General features: G+C 45.1%; 1 protein-coding gene across 7 annotated transcripts in view; it reads right to left on the bottom strand.

Annotated features, from left to right (window-relative positions):
* The window catches only part of ATXN2 (ataxin 2), a 401,010-nt gene that overhangs the window by 137,004 nt on the left and 244,131 nt on the right, over window positions 1-19,875 (bottom strand). For all 7 annotated transcript variants that reach the window (XM_030217312.1, XM_030217315.1, XM_030217310.1 and 4 more), the window contains one exon: window positions 18,529-18,845. In XM_030217312.1, coding sequence (XP_030073172.1) covers window positions 18,529-18,845 — 317 coding nt within the window. The remainder of the gene's footprint in view (window positions 1-18,528; window positions 18,846-19,875) is intronic.

Below are 19,875 nucleotides of genomic sequence, written 5' to 3'. Positions count from 1 at the left end.
GGCAAATTCTAAGCTCTCAACATCCAGGCCTTGAGAGCCAGAGACTGAAGGTTGGGCTGTAGAAGCCATTTTTTGAAATGCTGTACGCTTTCTTTAAACACATTTAAAGCACTCCGTTCCCGATGAAGCCAGGTTTTGGGCGAAACGGGTTCCCGTTGAACAGATATTGAAGAGTGCCCGGCTTAAAAGCTAAGTGCAACAGTTAATGTTGGATTGTTGAATAATAATTGAAAAAAGGAAAAGAAGTGAAAAAATACATTTATAAAAAGAATTAAAAAGATATATTTTACAAGCCGTATTAAAGGCTATTAAATTGCAAATTTACCTGAAATGAAGTTTTTTGCCCAATGATAGAACCGTGGCGTGTGTTATAAGAACAATATAACCGCACACTAAACCCTGGGTATTTTACCCACGGTTTCTGAGGGCTTTTTCTTCATTTTTTGTAAGCACGTATTTTGCTACTAGAGCCTTATTCTTTGTATTAGGTTACCTTTTTTGCTCTAGAGTTACTGCTCCCATTCTGTTGTTTGGCCCATGTAGAAGAAAACCCTCGTTCTGAGTGATGAGGGTTGGAAAACACTCCAATCTCCATGGTTCTTCAGAGGACAACTCCAGAAGAAGAGGGAACCAAATCTGACGTGACCAGAAGGGTGCAATCGGATCATGGTTCCACAGTCTTGCTTGAGTTTCAGCAAAGTCTTCCCTACTAGAAGTATGGGAGGATACGCATACAGAAGGCCTGTTCCCCAATGTAGGAGAAAGGCATCTGACGCTAGTCTGTCGTGGGCCTGAAGCCTGGAACAGAACTGAGGGACCTTGTGATTGATCTGAATGGCAAACAAATCCACCAAGGGGGTGCCCCACGCTCAGAAGATCTTGCGGACTACGCCCATGTTCAGTGACCACTCGTGAGGTTGCATTATCCTGCTCAACCTGTTGGCCAGACCGTTGTTTACACCTGCCAGATAAGTGACTTGGAGAAACATGCCGTGACATGGAGCCCAAAGCTATATCTGGACAGCTTCCTGACACAGAGGGCGAGATCCGGTGCCCCCCTGCTTGTTGGTGTAAAACATGGCAACCTGTCTGTCTGAATTAAGATTACTCGGTTGGACAGCCGATCTCTGAAAGCCTTGAGAGCGTTCCAGATCGCTCTTAATTCCAGGTGGTTGATCTGCAGACCTTTTTCCTGAAAGGACCAGGCTCCCTGAGTGTGGAGCCCATCTACATGAGCTCCCCACCCCAGGAGACATGCATCCGTCGTCAGCACTTTTCATGGCTGAGGAACTTGGAATGGTTGCCCCATGGTCAAATTGGATCGAATCGTCCACCACTGAAGAGAATTCCAAAAGTTGGTGGACAGTTGGATTACATCCTCTAGATCCCCCGCAGCTTGAAACCACTGGGAAGCTAGGGTCCACTGAGCTGATCTCATATGTAGACGTGCCATGGGCGTTACAAGAACTGTGGAGGCCATGTGCCCCAGAAGTCTCAACATCATGCCGAGCCGTGACCTGCTGAGACACTTGAACCACGGACACCAGGAAGAGAAGGTTGTCGCCCTTGCCTCGGGAAGATAAGCTCAAACTGTCTGAGTGTTCAGCAGAGCTCCAATAAATTCCAATTTTTGGACTGGGGTGAGATGGGACTTGGGATAATTTATGACAATCCCCAGCAGCTCCAGCACTTGAATAGTCGTCGAGATAAGGAAACACATGCACTCCCAGTCTGCATAGCGATGCTGCGACTACAGCTAGGCATTTTGTAAACACTCAGGGCGCAGACGCCAGGCCAAAAGGCAGTACACGGTACTGAAAGTGCTGTGTTCCCAGCCGAAATCGAAGATACGTCCTGTGAGCTGCAAGTATCAAGATGTGTGTGTAAGCATCCTTTAAGTCCATAGCCAATCATTTTCATGAATCATGGGAAGAAGGGTGCCCAGGGAAACCATCCTGAACTTTTCTCGGATAAGAAATTTGTTCAAGGCCCTTAGGTCTAGGATGGGACGCATCCCCCCCCCCCCCCCTGTTTTCTTTTGCACAAGGAAGTACCTGGAGTAGAATCCCAGCCCTTCTTCTCCTGGTGGAACGGGTTCAACCGCTTGGGCCTGTAGAAGGGGGGGAGTTCCTCTGCAAGTACCTGCTTGTGCTGGGAGCTGTAGGACTGAGCTCCCGGTGGGCAATTTGGAGGCTTGGATTCCAAATTGAGGGTGTATCCTAACCGGACTATTTGAAGAACCCACCGGTCGGAGGTTATAAGAGGCCACCTTTGATGAAAAAACATTAACCTCCCCCCAACTGGCAAGTCAGCCAGTACGGACACGTTTACTGAGGCTATGCTGAACTGGAGCCAGTCAAAAGCCCGTCCCTTGCTTTTGCTTGCCAGCTGCAATGGCCTTAGGTGCACACTATTGAGAACGAGCGCGCTGGGACTGAGCCTGGGCAGGTTGCCGAGAAGCAGGAGTGTAACTACGCCTAGCATAGGAATAGTGAGCACTCCTCTTCCCTCCAAAAAACCTCCTAGATGAGGAGGTAGTAGCAGAAGACGCCCGGCGAGAGAGAGAATCCATAGCATCATTGTGCTTCTTGATCTGGTCATCTAGATCCTCTACTTTCTCACCAAAAAGGTTATCCCTCCAGCAAGAAACATTCACCATCCACTGCTGGGCCGAATGACCCAGGTCAGAGATACGCAGTCATGAGAGTCTGCACACCACTATACCTTGGGCAGCGATCATAGATGCTACATCAAAAGTGTCATAAATACCCCTGGACAGGAATTTTCAACACGCCTTCAACTGTCTGACCACCTCCTGAAAAGGCCTGGACCGCTCCAGAGGAAGCTTGTCAACCAGGTCTGCCAGGAAATTTCGACATACCTTCTGCTGCCTGACCACCTGGCGAAAAGGTTCGGCCTGCTCCGGAGGGAGTGCATCAACCAAGCTGGACAGTTACCTCACCGAGTTCCGCAAGTGGACACTCATGAAGAGCTAGTATGTCTGGATCTTGGCAGCGAGCATAGCAGCCTGATACGTCTTCCTCCCCAAAGAGTCCAAAGTTCTAGATTCTCTGCCTGGGGGCACCAAGGCATAGTCCCTAGAGCTCCTGGCTCTTTTGAGGGCAGAGTCCACCACCATGGAATTGTGAGGTAGCTGAGACCTCATCAATCCAGGTTCACCGTGGATCCGATATTGGGATTCAGCTTTTCTCTTTATCATGGGATTAGACTGAGGGAACGACCAGTTTCGCATAAGGACTTCCTTCAGTACATTATGCAAAAGAGCCGTTGGAGCCTCTCTAGGCGGAGAAGGATAACCCAGGACCTCGAGCATCTCAGCCCTGGGTTCATCCTCAACCTCCATAAGGAAGGGAATAGCCACCGCCATTTCCTGGAACAAAGGAGAAAAAGGATAGACTCCCCGGTGGAGAAAGTCTCCTTTCTGGTGGAGGGGAAGGTTCAGAGGGAATCCCATAGGACTAGTCAGAAGAAAAGTAACTGGGATCTTCCTCTTCCTCCCACGAACGCTCATCTTCAGTACCAGACAAGACATCACTCAGAGCAGTCCGAAACTGAGCCTGTCTCGACACCGAGAAGCAATGTCCTTGATGGCAGTGCCGAGAAGTTGACACCTGCCTGGACTCCGGTGAAGCTTCCTCCATCGACGTCGAAGGGGAATTGACCTGGGTGACAGCCGACACCGATGCCGCAGGCAGCACCGAGGTCGGGGACCTCACCACAGGCGGAGAGCCAGATTCCGCTGTAGCAGACGGTACGGAAGGTGCAAGCACCCCTAACACCGAAGCAGACTGGTGCAGCAAATCTTCCAGGAGCTCTGGAAGCAGGGCCCTGATGCGCTCGTCGAGAGCTGCCGTCAGACAAAGCTGCGGGGTCGGTAAAGGAGCCGATGGCAGAATCTGTCGAGGCTCGGGAGCAGGTACCAGGCTGCCAGAAGACAGACGCATCAGCACCTCCTGAATAGAGGGGGAGCAATCCTCTCGGCTCCAACACTTATCGAGTGCTGATTCCTTCGACGCCCGGGAGACACAGACTACAAGCAGCTGGGCTATGGTTGGGCCCAAGGCACTGGATACACCAGGTGTGGGTATCGGTACCTGAGATGGTCCGGTTGCACTGAGTATAACGTTTGAAGCCGCTGGCTGTCTTTGATGACATGGAAGGAAAAACGGCTTTGGCGAAATCAAAAGACGTGATTGTGCCTGATAAAAGAAAAAAGGGCACAAAAATAAGGGAATAACCCAACCGCGTGGCCTAAAAACCATCCACGACGAAAAATAAAGGAAACTTGAAAGGGGGCAAAACTAAAAGTACACTACGGGAACTTGTTTTGTTTTTTTAATGACAATAATAATAAGATAAAGAAAAAATGAGGCGAAAACTTGAAGACTCTTTCCTGAGCCTGAGAGGAGCGCAGAAAAAAACTACCGCACCTCAACACGGAGAAAAGAAAACTGAGGGAATGCGCTCACGCGACAGGTGGGAAATAAGTCCACGCATGCGTGGTGCGTGCTGCACGTGTGCCAGAAGAATCTGGCAAAACTTTTTTTTATATTTTGCTTGCAAAATGCCGATTCCTGGGCCGACGCGGATGTCGACCCACATGTGAGAACAAGCAGCCTGCTTGTCCTCGGAGAATAGTCATATCCTTTCAGTTTCTCTTGCTCATCACTGACATCCAAAGAGAAACACCCTATGTAAAATATTCCTGCACATAACATGTGCCATAGACCCATTCCCTTCTGACTTCAGGACACATTTTGGACTACATTCAGTAAATGGAACAGAGTGCTATCCTATAAATGGTGCTGTGAGTTGGGCAATATTTATAGAATAGTGCATAACATTAAGATCCGCGTCAAATTTTGGGCGTGAACCAAACAAAACCTGGTATAAATGCTCAACTGTAAATTAGGCACTAAAAAAGGAAAAAAATGCCAAAATTAAAATATTTGTCAAGGAAACCAGTAAGAGAAACAGACAGATTGAAGTAACAGAATGAGAAGCAATTACGATAGAAATCTACAGACTCATGTTCAACCAGACAGCAAATTAGCTGCAGTCTACTTGATCAACAAACGCAAAGGTAACAAAACAAAAAAAAAAAGGAAAAAAGGGTTTAAGTGCTGTTTTAAATCTGAAAAGAATGTGTTCTGAAAACAGGGCAGGAGGAAGGAGGTTCCAAAGTAGCTTGGTGGTATAAAACAAAGCATGCTGACAGACAGAATCAAGTCTAGCTCTGAAGACAGAAGGGATAGCAAGGTGGTGGTATTCATGAATAACATGCAGACAGCAAGCTGGGGTTTGTGGAGTGACAAATTATAATAAATATATGAGGAAAGAGAAGTATAAAGCCTTATAATTTAGCATCAGGATTTTAAACTGTATCCTAAAACTAGTTGGAAGCCAACTGATGTGACAACTACTGAAAAAGGTGTGAGCAAAATCTAAATAAATAAATAAGGCAGTATTATGTATAGTTTGTAAACATCTGAAAAGAGAAAGATTTACATCAGAATAAACTCACATTATAGTAGTCTAACCATGAAGCACTGAGAGCATAAAATAAAAAAGTGTTAATTGAGAAGAGAGATCAAGGAGAGAACGGAACAGACGAAACCGGTGCAGGGCCAAGAAGCAGGTTCTCACTGAAGCACTTACAAAGTATAGCTGGTAATCAAGAATGATTCTTAAGACACTTAAAATTATCTACAAAGACCATTAGAGAGCCACAAAGCAAAGAGCAAGTGAGAACTGAAGGGGACAAGCTGTTAGCCAACAAGTTATGGTTTTGGAGGAATTAAGAATGAGGCAATTAGATAATGATCAGGCAGAAATAGCAGACAAAGTTTCAGCTGGGTAAGGTTCTTTGGGAAGGAATATTATACTAACAGAATGTTGTCAGTGTAGCAGTATGCACTAACACCACGATCTTGAATCAGAGTAGCAAACTCAAGAAAATATTGAAAAGAAAAACAGTAAGGATGGAACCCTGAAGGACTCCAGAGAGAAGGTGGAGATAGGGGGAAGAAATATTTGATAAACACATTGAAAGAAAAAAAAAAAAAAAAAAAAAGAGTCCCTCATTGGTTCCCCTCTTTTTCTACCTGAAAGACCTGAAAGACCAATATCTGACAATTTTGCCAGCACTAAAGAGTGAACTACTATGTTGAAAGCTTCCAACAAATCAAGAGAGACTGCTAGAGAAACTTTCATGTGGCTCATTTAATGAAGTAAAGATGGTCTCAGTACTGTGCCCTAATCTGAAATCAGATTCAAAAGGGCATAGTACATACAGATTGTCTATGTGCTGCAAAATCAATACAGGAACGTAAAACCTTTGAAGTCAGAATGATTGAATATTTTGACACCCAACAGACAGGACTTAACAAGGATCTGGGTTTTCTAGCCCATTATAAACCATAAAGTTGTATTTCTCTGTTTATCACCCTCACCTCCCCTCCCCACAAACATCCTGCTGGACTATCCATGGAATGCTTTGAAGTCCCCATACACATCTCCTACCCACCCTGCTAGACTGTCTATGAGAGACTGTTATATACACTGTCAGCTACCACATTTGCTTATTTCTGATCTGACGAAGAAGGGCAACCTTCGAAAGCTAATCAAGAAATGTATTAAGTTATGTCCAATAAAAAGGTATCTTATTTTCTTTTCCATTTTTTAATTTTGTTTGATTTCTATCGATTACCTTTAAGAGTGGACTAACACGGCTACCACACCTCTCTACTTAAGATGGAAGATACCGCATACAGCCGCATGAAGAATGACATCATTCCCAAAGGACTGAGGATCAAAAATCCTTTGGCTACTACCTACAACTCTGACTATGCAGAGAAACTCTGCAAACGCACTAGTCAGAAACTAAGAAACGAACATTTATACATCAACTACAAGAAAAAGAGAATGATACAAACCCAAAGGGATGAAATCGTGAGGAACATGGAGGAACTACATCCACACCATATGAGCCAACTTAAAGAGGACCTGCATAACATCCAAGCAGAAAAACAACAATACATTGCTATCCGCAAAAAACGAAATAAAGCTGTCTTCTCTCCTGCAGAATCACAGGGAGAATAACAGGTTATCCTGGAACATCAACAGCAATACAGAACCAACATCCCCAAACACCTTGGAGACGCCTGGATATACATCTCAGGCCGGTGAAAATCAGAGTCCAAACAAACCAAGGAATACTGATCACACATTTAAGGATGCAGATCAGATGGGGATAATAAACCTCTCAAACCATGAATTATCACAGCATGAAGTCTCTGTGCTCTCCAAAGGACTTTCATTCTGCCCATCCAGCAAACTGGACAAAATCCAACTATACTCAGACCTAGAAGAATTCTTTAGAAAAATGCGCCTGAGAACACATTTCTATAATAAAGGGACCCCCAACAAACCGGAATACAGTCTTAAACGAAAGAACACTTATTTCACCACACAGGAGGGACAAAACTACAAGCTGGATAATTACATAGAAAGTTTCAGACATAGGGTAAAATCCCAACTTTCCAACAAACAAAAGAGAATTCTGTACAATCTTACCCCACCAGAAAGAGCAGCCATAAGAACTCTACAAACTAACGAACGCATTACCATCAAACCCGCAGACAAAGGAGGTGCAGTGGTAATTATGGACACACAAAAATACATTGAAGAAGGACACAGACAGCTCTCAGACAATAAATACCACAGGAAACTAGCTGAGGACCCCACACAGGATTATACAAAACAGCTAAAAGACCTTATCAGAACATTTTCTAAACAAGTACAGCCACATCTGAAGAAACTCATACCAAACCAACCATCTGTGGGCACATTCTACATGCTACCCAAAATCCACAAACCTAGAAACGCGGGCAGGCCAATCATATCAGGTATTGGCACACTCACGGAGGAAATATCTGGACTCATAGAGGGAATTCTGAAACCTCTCCTGCACAAAACTAACAGCTTCATACAAGACACCACAGACTTTCTGAATAAATTGAAAAATATCAAGCAACTACCACCTAACGCCCTTCTGGTCACGATGGATGTAGAATCACTATACAGCAACATTCCACATGTAGATGGCATAGCTGCATGTGGGAAACTCCTAAGAACATACACACTAGACCATCAATACTCACCAGAAACTATTACAAAATTAATCAAATTTATTTTAACTCACAACTACTTCCGCTTTAACAATGATATCTATCTACAAATAATGGGCACTGCGATGGGCACCAGGACAGCACCCCAATATGCCAACCTTTTTATGGCTGAGCTGGAAGAGACATTTCTGAATATACACCAGACCAAACCTCTAAAATACTACCGGTACATCGATGACATTTTTATGATTTGGACGGAGGGTGAAGAAACTCTGAAACAATTTCACTCTTCCTTCAATACATACCATCCTACAATCAGATTCAAAATTGACTACTCCCAAGAAAAAGTCAATTTTTTGGCTACCACGGTCTCAGTGACAGCTGTATACAAACATCTGTATACAAGAAACCCACAGACAGATGCAGCTACCTCCACAACTCCAGCTTCCATCCTGCACATACAAAAAGATCCATCACTTACAGCCAAGCCACAAGATACCACCGTATCTGCTCTGACCCAGGGGACAGAGACAGACACCTTAAAAGCCTGACTGCATCCTTCAAACAGAAAGGATACAACCCCAAAATAATTTCCAAAAATATTGCCTCCTCCCTCAGAACACCCAGGGAAAATCTGCTACAGTACAAAGAGAAAAAAACCACAGACAGAATCCCCCTTCTAGTGACATACAATCCAGAGCTGGAAAAACTGAGGAAAATCATAAGAGATCTACAACCTTTGCTCCAGGAGGAAGAATTACTGAAGGAGATATTCCCATCCCCACCAGTACTGGCCTTCCGACAGCCACCCAACTTAAAACACAAGCTTATCAGAAGTAAACTCCAAACACAGACTGAAAAGGAACAGAAAGGCACACGTCCTTGTAACATATCTAGCTGCAAAATATGCCAAAACATTTCACAGGACCCCACAGTCATTCACAAAGGAAATATATTCAACATAAAGGAATCTTTCACATGCTCATCTTCCAATGTGGTATATATCATTCAGTGTAAAAAAAATGTAACGACGGTTGCTATATTGGAGAAACAGGCCAGATGCTTAAGACAAGATTCAATTTACATAGACATCACATAAACAATACAGCCAGTAGGGCCCCCAATCCAGTGTGACAGCACTTCACAGAACCAGGACACTGTACCACAGTGATTTCACAGTGAGAATACTGAAAGGTAACTTTAAAACAATACAGGGACGTAAAACCTTTGATGTCAGAATGATTGAATATTTTGACACCCAACAGACAGGACTTAACAAGGATCTGGGTTTTCTAGCCCATTATAAACCATAAAGTTGTTTTTCTCTGCTTATCACCCTCCCCTCCCCACAAACATCCTGACGGACTATCTATGGAATGCTCTGAAGTCCCAATACACATCTCCTACCCACCCTGCTAGACTGTCTATGAGAGACTGTTATATACACTGTCAGCTACCACATTTGCTTATTTCTGAACTGACGAAGGGCAACCTTCGAAAGCTAATCAAGAAATGTATTATGTCCAATAAAAAAGGTGGTATCTTATTTTCTTTTCCATGTTTTAATTTTGTTTGATTTCTATCGATTACCTATATTCTAAGACAAATTAACATCCCCAGTAGCAGAGGAGGTACCTCTGAAGTGCTGCAGAGCATAGTGAAGAAAAAAAAAAACAGTTTAAAGGAGTTTGCGTATACTAGCAGGGTCACAGGTAATCCTAATAATAATAATAGCAAGAGCCAGGCATTTTCGAGATAAGACCTAGGTCCAAAATACACAGGATAAAACAATGAGGTCCTCATAAGGGCTGCAGGCCAGTTAGCAGAATCACATGCAGATTTTTAGAGTCAAGGTGAGCTTCCGTGATCTCAAATCTGACCTCATAGCAGTTTGGGGAAGGGGGGAATGAGGATCATGAAGAACATCACAGAGTTCTAGAGTGACATAACTAATGTTGGTAGGCAGTTGAAGGAAGTGGCAGAATGGCTGGAGGAGCAAGGAGAAACACTAAGAGATTTGGAGAGTCGGATTATGGAGCTTCAAAGGCATAAGGACAAGCTGGAAAACTTAGAAAATAGATCACAGTGCCAAAATCGGAGGTTTATGGGGGAGCTAGAAACCTAGAAGTACTCAGACTGCCAAGAGATGAAGCTGGGCCATTCTACAAGCAAAAGGAAAACCAGTGAATGTAGAGATAAAAATTGACTGTTCATTATGGTCATTCAGCTCACCCTGAAATAACACAACTCAAGACACTGTGATTTGTTACCAAAATTTTTCCATCAAAGAGAAAACAGCAGCTGCAATGGGAATGCTAATGTGGGAAATGCATAAAGTGGAAATATGTGCTGATATTGCTCCTTCCACATTAAAGAAAGTGAGAGAGATGAGAGATGTAGCAGTCAAACTGAAGGAAGAAAACACATATAGATTGGAACTGGGAACCTGGGAGTGGACGTTAGAATCAACCAAGCTGCGTCGCCATAGTCTGCTGAGCTGGGAGATAAGCCAAGGACCAGGAGCACCAGCCTGAATAAACCTACCATCTTCTAGAGATAGAGAAAATACTGGAGTTTTCCACTAAGCACCAGCCCTTATACTGGTTAGTTCACAGGAAGAGATTATTTTTTTTCTCTAGTTCCATCTGCTGGAAGAAGAAGATAACATCCACTTGATCAGGATGGTATGACCCCAGAGGACAAAGAAAATAGCGAAGTTACTCACCTGTAGCAGGTTGTCTGAAGACAGCAGACCAAGTATTCTCACAGCTGGGTGATGTCATCCAACTGAACCCAGTGCAGAAGCTGACTAGTGAGATTAATATAAAACAATCTAGCAGTATTGTACCGTGCATGCACTGGTGCCTTCCCGCTCGACACACGAGCGCAGGTCCCTCAGTCATATAAAATAGCTAAAGAATACAACTTCAAGGGGAGGTGCGAAAGTATGTGAGAATACTTGGTCTGCTATCCTCGGAGAGTACCTTCTACAGGAGGGTAACTTTGCTTTCTCAGAGTACAAGCAGGTCAGTTGTATTCTCACAGCTGGGAATCCGTAGCTACCAGGCTAACCAAAAACAACAATGCTAGGATAATAGGGACTTGAAACATCGAGGCCTGACATTCAATTAACATGAAACTATTCACATACAAGTAGTGAAGGTGCAACCTGGAACCATAGAAAACCGGGCCTAGGGGGATGGAGGTGGATTCTAGGCACTGAACAAATTAAAAGACTGCCTGCCTGAACGTTAGGTATACTCCTCAAGGCAGTAATGAGATGTGACTGTGTGGACAGATGACCATGTCACAGCTTTGTAAATCTCCTCTATGAAGGCTGTCCTCAAGTTGGGGACTGACATTATGAGCCTCGACATGACCCTCTAGAGTCAGCACAGACCAGGAATAAGTAAAGGAGATGCAATCTGCTAGCCAATTAGAAATTGTGTATTTGCCAATGACTACCCCCATCCAGTCTAGGTTAAAAGAAACAAAAAGTATGAAGTCTAGGGTATGCAGTACATGCTCATCAGAATTGGCATGTGGTTTTGGGAAACTCCGATAGTAAAAAACTTAGAATGCTTGTGGAGACCTATTCGATTGTGGTGAAACTTAATGTAAAATGGATCAGCTACTAGGGCCTGAAGTTCACTGATTCTGTGAGCTGAAGTGGCTGCCACCAAAAATACAACTTTCCAGGTCAAATACTTCAGATGATAGGAATCAAGTGGCTCAAAAAGAACTTTCCAGTAGGTTTAGGATAACGTTGAAATCCCATGACACAGTTTGAGGTTTGACAGGGGGCTTTGTTAATAGCAAACCTCTCACAAAGCGAACAACTAGAGGCTGTACAGAGATGGGCTTAAGTCCTACACTGTGATAAGCACTAATTGCACTTAGATGAACACTTACATAGTTGGTTTTCATATCTGACTCAGAAAGGTGCAGGAGATATTCAAGCAGTTTTTATGTAGATCTAAGGTCTTTGCCTCTCAACAGACGACAAACCTCCTTCACTTAAAATGAGTAACACCTTTTAGTGGAGTCTTTCCTGAAAGTCAGCAAGATGTGAGACACACCCTCCTGCAAATCTAGGGATTCAAATTCTACATTCTCAATATACAAGCTGTGAGGGCCAGGGATTGGAGGCTGGGATGCAGAAGAGTTCCCTCTTTCTGCATGATAAAGGTCAAAAAATATTTGAAAATCTACACAGATCTTTGAAGAACAACTCCAGAAGAAGAGGAAACCAGATCAGCCTCGGCCAGTAAGGAGTGATTAGGATCATAGTTCACTGGTCTTGTCCAGAGAGAGGTATCGGAGAATAAGCATATAGAAGACCTTTCTCCAATGTAGGAGAAAGGCATCTGACACTAGTCTGCTGTGTGATTTTGTTGATATGAGTGGCAAAAAGATCTACCGAAGGGTTGACCCACTCCTGGAAGATCTTGCGGGTTATGCCCACGTTGAGAGACCATTTGTGTGATTGCAAAACCCCGCTCAGTCTGTCCGCCTGGCAGTTGTCCTTTCCTGCTAGGTATGTGGCTCGGAAAACCATTCAATGAAGGAAGGCCCACTGCTTCCTGACACATGGGGTAGGATCCCGTAAACCCCTGCTTATTCACATAGAACACTGCAATCTGGTTGCCTGTTTGAATGAGACTAATTTCCTTCTGTAGCCAATCTCTGAAAGCCTTTAGAGCACTCCAAATGGCCCTCAGCTTCAGGAGGTTGATATGGAGATCTGTTTCCTGAACAGACCAAGTTCCATGGGTGTGAAAACCCATCCACATTAGCTCCCCATCCCAGGTTGGATGCATCTGTTGTTAGCACCTTCCGAGGAGGTGGAATTTGGAATCCTAGTCCCACAGTCAAATTCGTCCGAATTATCCACCAGAGAAGGGCACACGAGTCAACTCAGGAGGAATCTGGATTACATCCGCTAGGTTTCCAGCTGACCGAAACCACTGGGAAGCTAGGGTCCACTGGGCCTCTCTCAAATGGAGACGTGCACTGTTGAGGCCATGTGGCCCATTAATCTCAACATCTGCTGAGCTGTGATCTGCTTGCTGTTTCAGACCTGCAAGGCAAGTGCTGTTAAGGTGTCTGCTCTTGCTTGTGGGAGAAAATCCTGAGCCTGCACAGTATCAAACAGGGCTCCTATGTGCTCCAATTGCTGGACCAGGAGAAGGCGGAACTTGGGTAGCTTATGACAAACTCTAGTAACTCCAACACCCGAGAAATTAGGCGCACTGACTGTCCTCCTGCAATGTGATCTTGACCAGCCAATCATATAGGGAAACACATACTCTCAGTCTGCACAAATACACTGCAACTACCACTGGACACTTGGTAAATACTGTGGGAGCTAACACAGTGGCTTGGAGTTTCCCTATTTGGCATCTGAGATACTTCCTGGGACTGGGAAAAATCAAAATGTGGGTATAGTCATCCTTTACGTCCAGAGAGCATAGGCAATCATTCTCCTCAATTGGGGGAAGAAGGGTGCCCAGGGAAATCATCCTGAACTTTTCCTTGACTAAAAACTTATTCAGGGCCCTTAGGTCTAAGATAGGACAAAATCTCCCTGTGTTTTGGGCACAAGTAAGTATGTAGAATAGAATCTCTCTCCTTCTTCCCCTGATGGCATAGGTTTGACCACATTGACCTGTAGAAGGGCGCAAATTTCTTCTACAAGTAACTGCTTGTGCAGAGAGCTGATGAATGATGCTCTCGGTGAAACATTTGGTGGTTTTTGATACCAACACAGAACTATTTGAAGAACTCACCATCAGAGATTACAAGGGGCCACCTATGTTGGAAAATATTCAGCCATCCCCCTAGCGGTAGGTATCCGGGATAGTTACTTTGCAGCTATGCTCTCCTGGAGCCAGTCAAAAGCTAATCCCTTGCTTCAACTGAAGAGCAGACTGGGACTTCTGAGCTTAGGAATGCTGGGCCTGGGGCTGCTGGGAAGAACAAGAAGGTGGCAGAAGTCTAAGCCTTTGAAAGTAGCAGGGATGCTGCCTAGGCCCACTCGAAAACCTCCAAGATGAAGGAGAAATTTGACCTTGCCTGCTAATTTTCTTTCCTTTAAACCCCCTCCAGACCGGTCAAAATCCGTGGGTTATGCACTCTTACCAGCTGAGGAAGACTGAGAACCACTGACTTTCAGCATTGTATATTAACCCTGTGCAAAACCCAGCCAGTCAGTATTACAACAGCAAAGCAGAGGAAAGAGATCCTTGTGCTACAACTGTATCCTGGTCCCTGGCATCTAGGTTAGGTCAGTGGGGAATGTTTTTCTGAATAGGTAGGTCTTTAATGATCTCCTGAATGACTTGATTGACGTGAAAGTCCAAAATCACCTTGGGCAAAAAGGACAGGATTGAGTTCACGGTGATTTTCTCCCAGGAAAAAAAGAAAAGGCTGCCTACAGAACAAGGCCTGCAAGTGGAGGAGTGGCCTAGTGGTTAGAGCACCGGTCTTGCAATCCAGAGGTGGCCAGTTCAAATCCCACTGCTGCTCCTTGTGATCTTGGGCAAGTCACTCCATTGCCTCAGGTACAAACTTAGATTGTGAGCCCACCGGCACCAGAGGGTGGACCCCAACACTAATGAGAACTCTTAACCTGTCTGGGATCTCAGGGGCCTGCATCATGACCTCCACGATGGCCCCCTTGAAAGGACTGCGTCAACTGGAAAAAACCGACCCCTCTGGGCTGCCCAGGACAATACCATCTGGTCTCCTGAAAACAGCCCCATGAAGACAAGCCACGCCTCCTGTCTTTGGCCTATCCACCAGCAAATGAGGGACCTTAGCATCTCCTAATCTACGCACCAGCTTATCCAACTCCTCCCCAAAAAGCATAGAGCCCCAAAAAGGAAGAGATCACAATTTGGATTTGGAAGCTGCATCTGCAAGCCATCCCTGAAGCCCTAGAGCTCCGCGAGCAGCTACCACCAGAGACACATTCTTCACAGAAGTCCTCAAGATATCATAGAGAGCATCAGCCAAGAAAGACGTCCCTGTCTCAATTTTGGCCACTACCTGGACCAATACTCTCGTACCAAACTCAGGGCCATCCAACACCCTTTCTGCCCACCGAAAACAAGCCCTAGCAACCAGCCTGCCACAAATGGATGCCTAGAGGGCCAGCGCCGAAAGACCAAAGCTATGCTTCAAAAGGGACTCTATCCTCCTATCCTGAGGATCCCAGAGGGCTGCACCATCCTCCACTACACCACAACATCCACAGTGGGAGGCTTCAGGGCCTCCCAATCATCCTCTGGAATGGGATAAAGCTTGCTCATTGCTCTTGCCACCTTACAAGGGGAATCAAGCAATGCCAACTCTGCCTGCTCCCCTTCAGTAGTCTCATCTGAATCAAACTTCAGCATGGAAAAAACCTGGGAAATTAATTCCACTAACTCATCCCTTTGGAAAATCCACACCACAGACAGATCTTTCCCAGGAAGGAGGGATTGAGGAAGGTCCCCTTGCCCAAATTCAGGGCCATTGGGTTTTCCATCTCTTGGTCATTCAGGTCCTCCTCTAAAACTGGACCGAGCTCTCATATCAAGGGCTGCCCAGTCCAGCCTAGGCCTCTTTGCTACCCCAGAGGAAACCCCTGCCACTGCTGCATCCTCCTGGATTGCACCCCCAGTCTTCCAGGCCTGAAACAGTTCCCAAATAACTCTGGAGGAACCCCCCCCCCCCCCCCCCCCCGAGGTCTCCACTGCTGATGCAATGCCCTGAAGGGTGCCTCTGGATAAAGATGTGGCAGCCCCTTAGCGTGCCAAGAAACAAAAATGGTGGCAGTTACCACTGAAACTGGGAGAACCACTGAAGTGCTTGAGGGCTCAGAGGCAACTGCCACCACAGAAACCTCTGATGCTTTCCACTCTGGACCGCCACCTGCACTGAACTTAAGGAGGACTTCAGCTCACCACAGAGCCGGCGCTGCACGACCCATGCCTCCAATCCCTAACGCCCACATGCTCTGCACCAGAGCAGTTTACCTACAATCATAATCGTGGGGCCTAAGGCAGGAAAACACTGACTGAGCACTAGGGAAGCAAATAAAGAAACGCCCAACAGAGAGCCCTGAAAGAAAAACTACCTACAAATTTACCCTCTGCCCAATTCGTCTCTAGTTTTTTGTTTTGATTTTTTACAGGGAGGTTGCTGTAGGCTGTTTACCAGAACTCAAGGCTCCTGGAACCATGGCAGCCGATGCACAATGATCACACCAGACTGGAAGGCAGAGGAGGGGGAGGGACCTGGCAACCTGGGTGTGACACCCCAAGGGGAAACATGACCCCAGCAGACCAACAACCCTAGAAGCATCCAGCAACTCAGGCACAGCTGTATGTTTAATTTTTTATTTTATTTTATTTTATGTAGCCAAGAAATTTCACCAAAATGCAAACCCAGAACAAAACCCTCCTAGGCTTACCAGGCCGGCTCAGGCTGCATGCCTACCCTCTGATGGAGACTGAGAAATACTGACTGGTTGGGTTTTGCACAGGGTTAATATACAATGCTCAAAGTCAGTGATTCTCAGTCTCCTTCTGCTGGGAGGAGTGCATAACTGACACGTCTTGACCAGTCTGGAGGGTTGTTGAATCTGCAGCTGAAGGTTGCTGAGAAAGGTTTATATGGTATTCAGTATCTTTCTTTATGAGGTGAGCAACCTCCTTCACCTTAATCCCTAAAAAATGGTCTCCTTGGCAAGACTTGTCTGTCAGCCTCTCCTGAACTGCTGGTTCTAGATCAGAGGCAAGCTGCCATAACAGTCTGCACATCCCTACACCCGTGGCAGACAGTCTGGATGCAATTTCAAAACAATCGTATGATCCCTGGCCAGATACTTCCTACACTCCAACTGCTTTCTGGCCAACCAGCGAAGTTCTGCTGCCTGCTCCTGTAGGAGAGAATCCACAAGGCTTAGTGTACTACATAGCAAAGACTGTGAGTAGAGGTCTGAGTTTGTGCCTCCCTCGGCTCAGTGGAACCATGCCATGCCCCGAAGAGTGCCAAAGTACAGCCTTACCCTCAGACTCTGAGGAAGCTTACTCCCTCGACATCGAGAACAGTACAACATATGTCGATGTCAACACTCTTCAAGGCACCGGCGCAAAGGATTTCTCCACAGGCATGGATGGAGCTGATCTGCAACTGGCACGTCCTCGATGCCTGAGCAGATTGTAACTGAAGCATCTGCACTAGCTCCTCCTTGAGCATTACTCAGAACCATTCATCGAAGGTAGCCATTGGCAAAGGCGCAGGAGCCAGGAGAGAGGTAGCCAGAGAAGGCATCAGGGCCAAACCAGAAGAGAGAAACCTGGATGCCTGGAGACTTGTGCATTGGTACTTCTACTAAAGAGGTGTAGTGCTCCACCTGGTGCTGGCGCTTCTCAGGTACCGGCAATGAGAATGCCCTGGAGCTCCTGGCACTGTGAGTCAATGAGGACCGATGCTTATGCTTCATGGGATTCCCCCAATGCTCAGCAATGCAGTCCTTTGGTGCTGACAAATAAATATGTGCCCTTGGGTCCGATGCTGGCCGGTCCCAGGGCCTACTTTCAGCGCCTGACGTTGAGAGAGGTGAAGACATTCTTGATGCCAGTGCACTCACAGTAGTGGTTGAAGTCTTAGCAGCCATTGAGGCCGATGCTTCCGGTGCCAATGTTGATATATCCACCTTGAGAAGCAAAAAGGTCTCTCCTGCTGCGCTCTGTATCCTCAACTGCATTAGCAAATAGAGAGAACAAGAGTTTGGTTCATGGTCAGGCCCAAGGTACCTGATGAACCATGAGTGTGGGTCTGTCACAGAAATCACCTGATTACATTGGGCGCACCTTCTGAAGCCATCAAGAGTATTCTTGGATATCGAGAAACGAATTGTGGCCAAACTAAACTCCTCAATTGTGAACAGTAAAAAGGGGCAGCGTTCAAATTGAAGTCAGTGTCCGGCCTAAACAGGCCTAGCAACTCACAAAAAAGAAAGAAAACTTTTAAGAGCAGAACACACTACAAAATAAGGAGAAACAGGAAAATAACCACATTAGGAACAAAAATACCCGCATGTGAAAGCGCTGCAAACCAGAGAAAAATATGCACTAAGAAAACATGATGACACGTCCTCCCTGCTCCACAGAAAAATGAAGACTGAGGGACCTGCACTCATGCATCGGGCGGGAAAGCACCAGCACAAATATGTGCTGCTAGAAAGTTCCATATTAACCTCGCTAGTCAGCATCCCCACTGGGCTCTGCAAGATGACATCACACAGCTGTGAGAATACAACTGGCCTTCTTGTCCTCGGAGAAGCTATTATTAAAGAAAACATTATGTAAAATATGTGAACACTCACTCAGAGGTATTTTCTTTCTTTTCTTCTTTCTCGTTGTTTTCTTGTTTGCTTCCAGGCCCAGAAGTCTGCACACCCTGGGAGGTTACCTCTGGGCCTTTCTTCAGCTCAGAGGTACTACTAATTGAAGGGGAAATACTTGGACTAGTTGGTTTGCTACCACTACAACTGGTATTTACAATACTGCTGCTTTCATTCACAGATTCTTTAGATATCATCTCAGCCACTTTTTCCTTCAAAAGCTCTCTTGGTTTCTCCCCTCCATCACGATTTTTGTTCAGCAGTTGATCCACAGTGTCAGGGCTGGAGCTTGGTGGTAACTAAACAAGTAGGAAAGTACATCCATGTTTAAGAAGAAACCACATTAACTTTCTAGGTCAAAGTACCTATTAATGTAAACAGATATTTTCTTACCAAGATTTGAAACTATTTGCTATTTTCTTTCCCTGTTATTAATTAAATGCTATAAGCTCCTTATATCTTCTCAAAGTACAGCATTCATCATGCAGTGTTTTCCTCCACTTATTCTGTCCATCTAAAGCATTTCTTCTCCTCCCCAAATACAGCTTTAATTATTACAATGACAAAACAATCAGATGGTATTCTCAACTTCTGACTGGAAGTACAGAGGGATACTTATTTTATAATTGCCTTGAACCTCTCCCAATTTCTAATATTTAGGAAGCTGAAACTACCAGTCACAATCAGTGTGCATTAACCAGTAATCAAAGGATTTGTCAGATTATGGTTTCTTCAAACTGATATTGAAAAACAAAATTATAGTAAACACATAATGGCACTGATAGCTCATTTCCATGATAAATAATACCATAGCATGCTTAGGCCATCAGACTGAAGAGTAGGCAAGTCATAAGCAACTGTATCATACTGCTCACTCCGCCATTCTGAAATTATCTTCTGAATAGCTATTTATGTCAGATAAATAGTTTCACTATACAAATCCAACTAATCTACTTGTATTTTCCATATATGTGACTTTGGAGAAATTAGGTCCTACCTCCTAATTTGCTTTCCTTTAGTCCCTTCAGACTGGCCCACAATGACTGATGGGTTGTGCACGCCTACCAGCAGGTGGACACTGAAAAGACTGATTTCGAGACAGCCAATAAGAGCTGTGCTCAGCCCCTTGGAAACCTCAGTATTCACATAGCAAAGCAATAGGAGACACTAAACATCTGTGCGCCAGTCAGTTCATACAGCCACCTACCAACTGACAGACATTGCTGGCCACTGTCGAAAAATTTCAACTACTCCAAACTGAGTCAGCAACATCAGTAATGTGTCTATGTGCAACCGTGTAGAAACGGTTGAATAATTGGTCTGTTTGCA

This window comes from Microcaecilia unicolor, chromosome 11, assembly GCF_901765095.1.
Source record: "Microcaecilia unicolor chromosome 11, aMicUni1.1, whole genome shotgun sequence".
NCBI lineage: Eukaryota > Metazoa > Chordata > Amphibia > Gymnophiona > Siphonopidae > Microcaecilia > Microcaecilia unicolor.
Note: the sequence above shows the minus strand (reverse complement) of the source record. Positions and strands in the feature narration are given on the sequence as shown.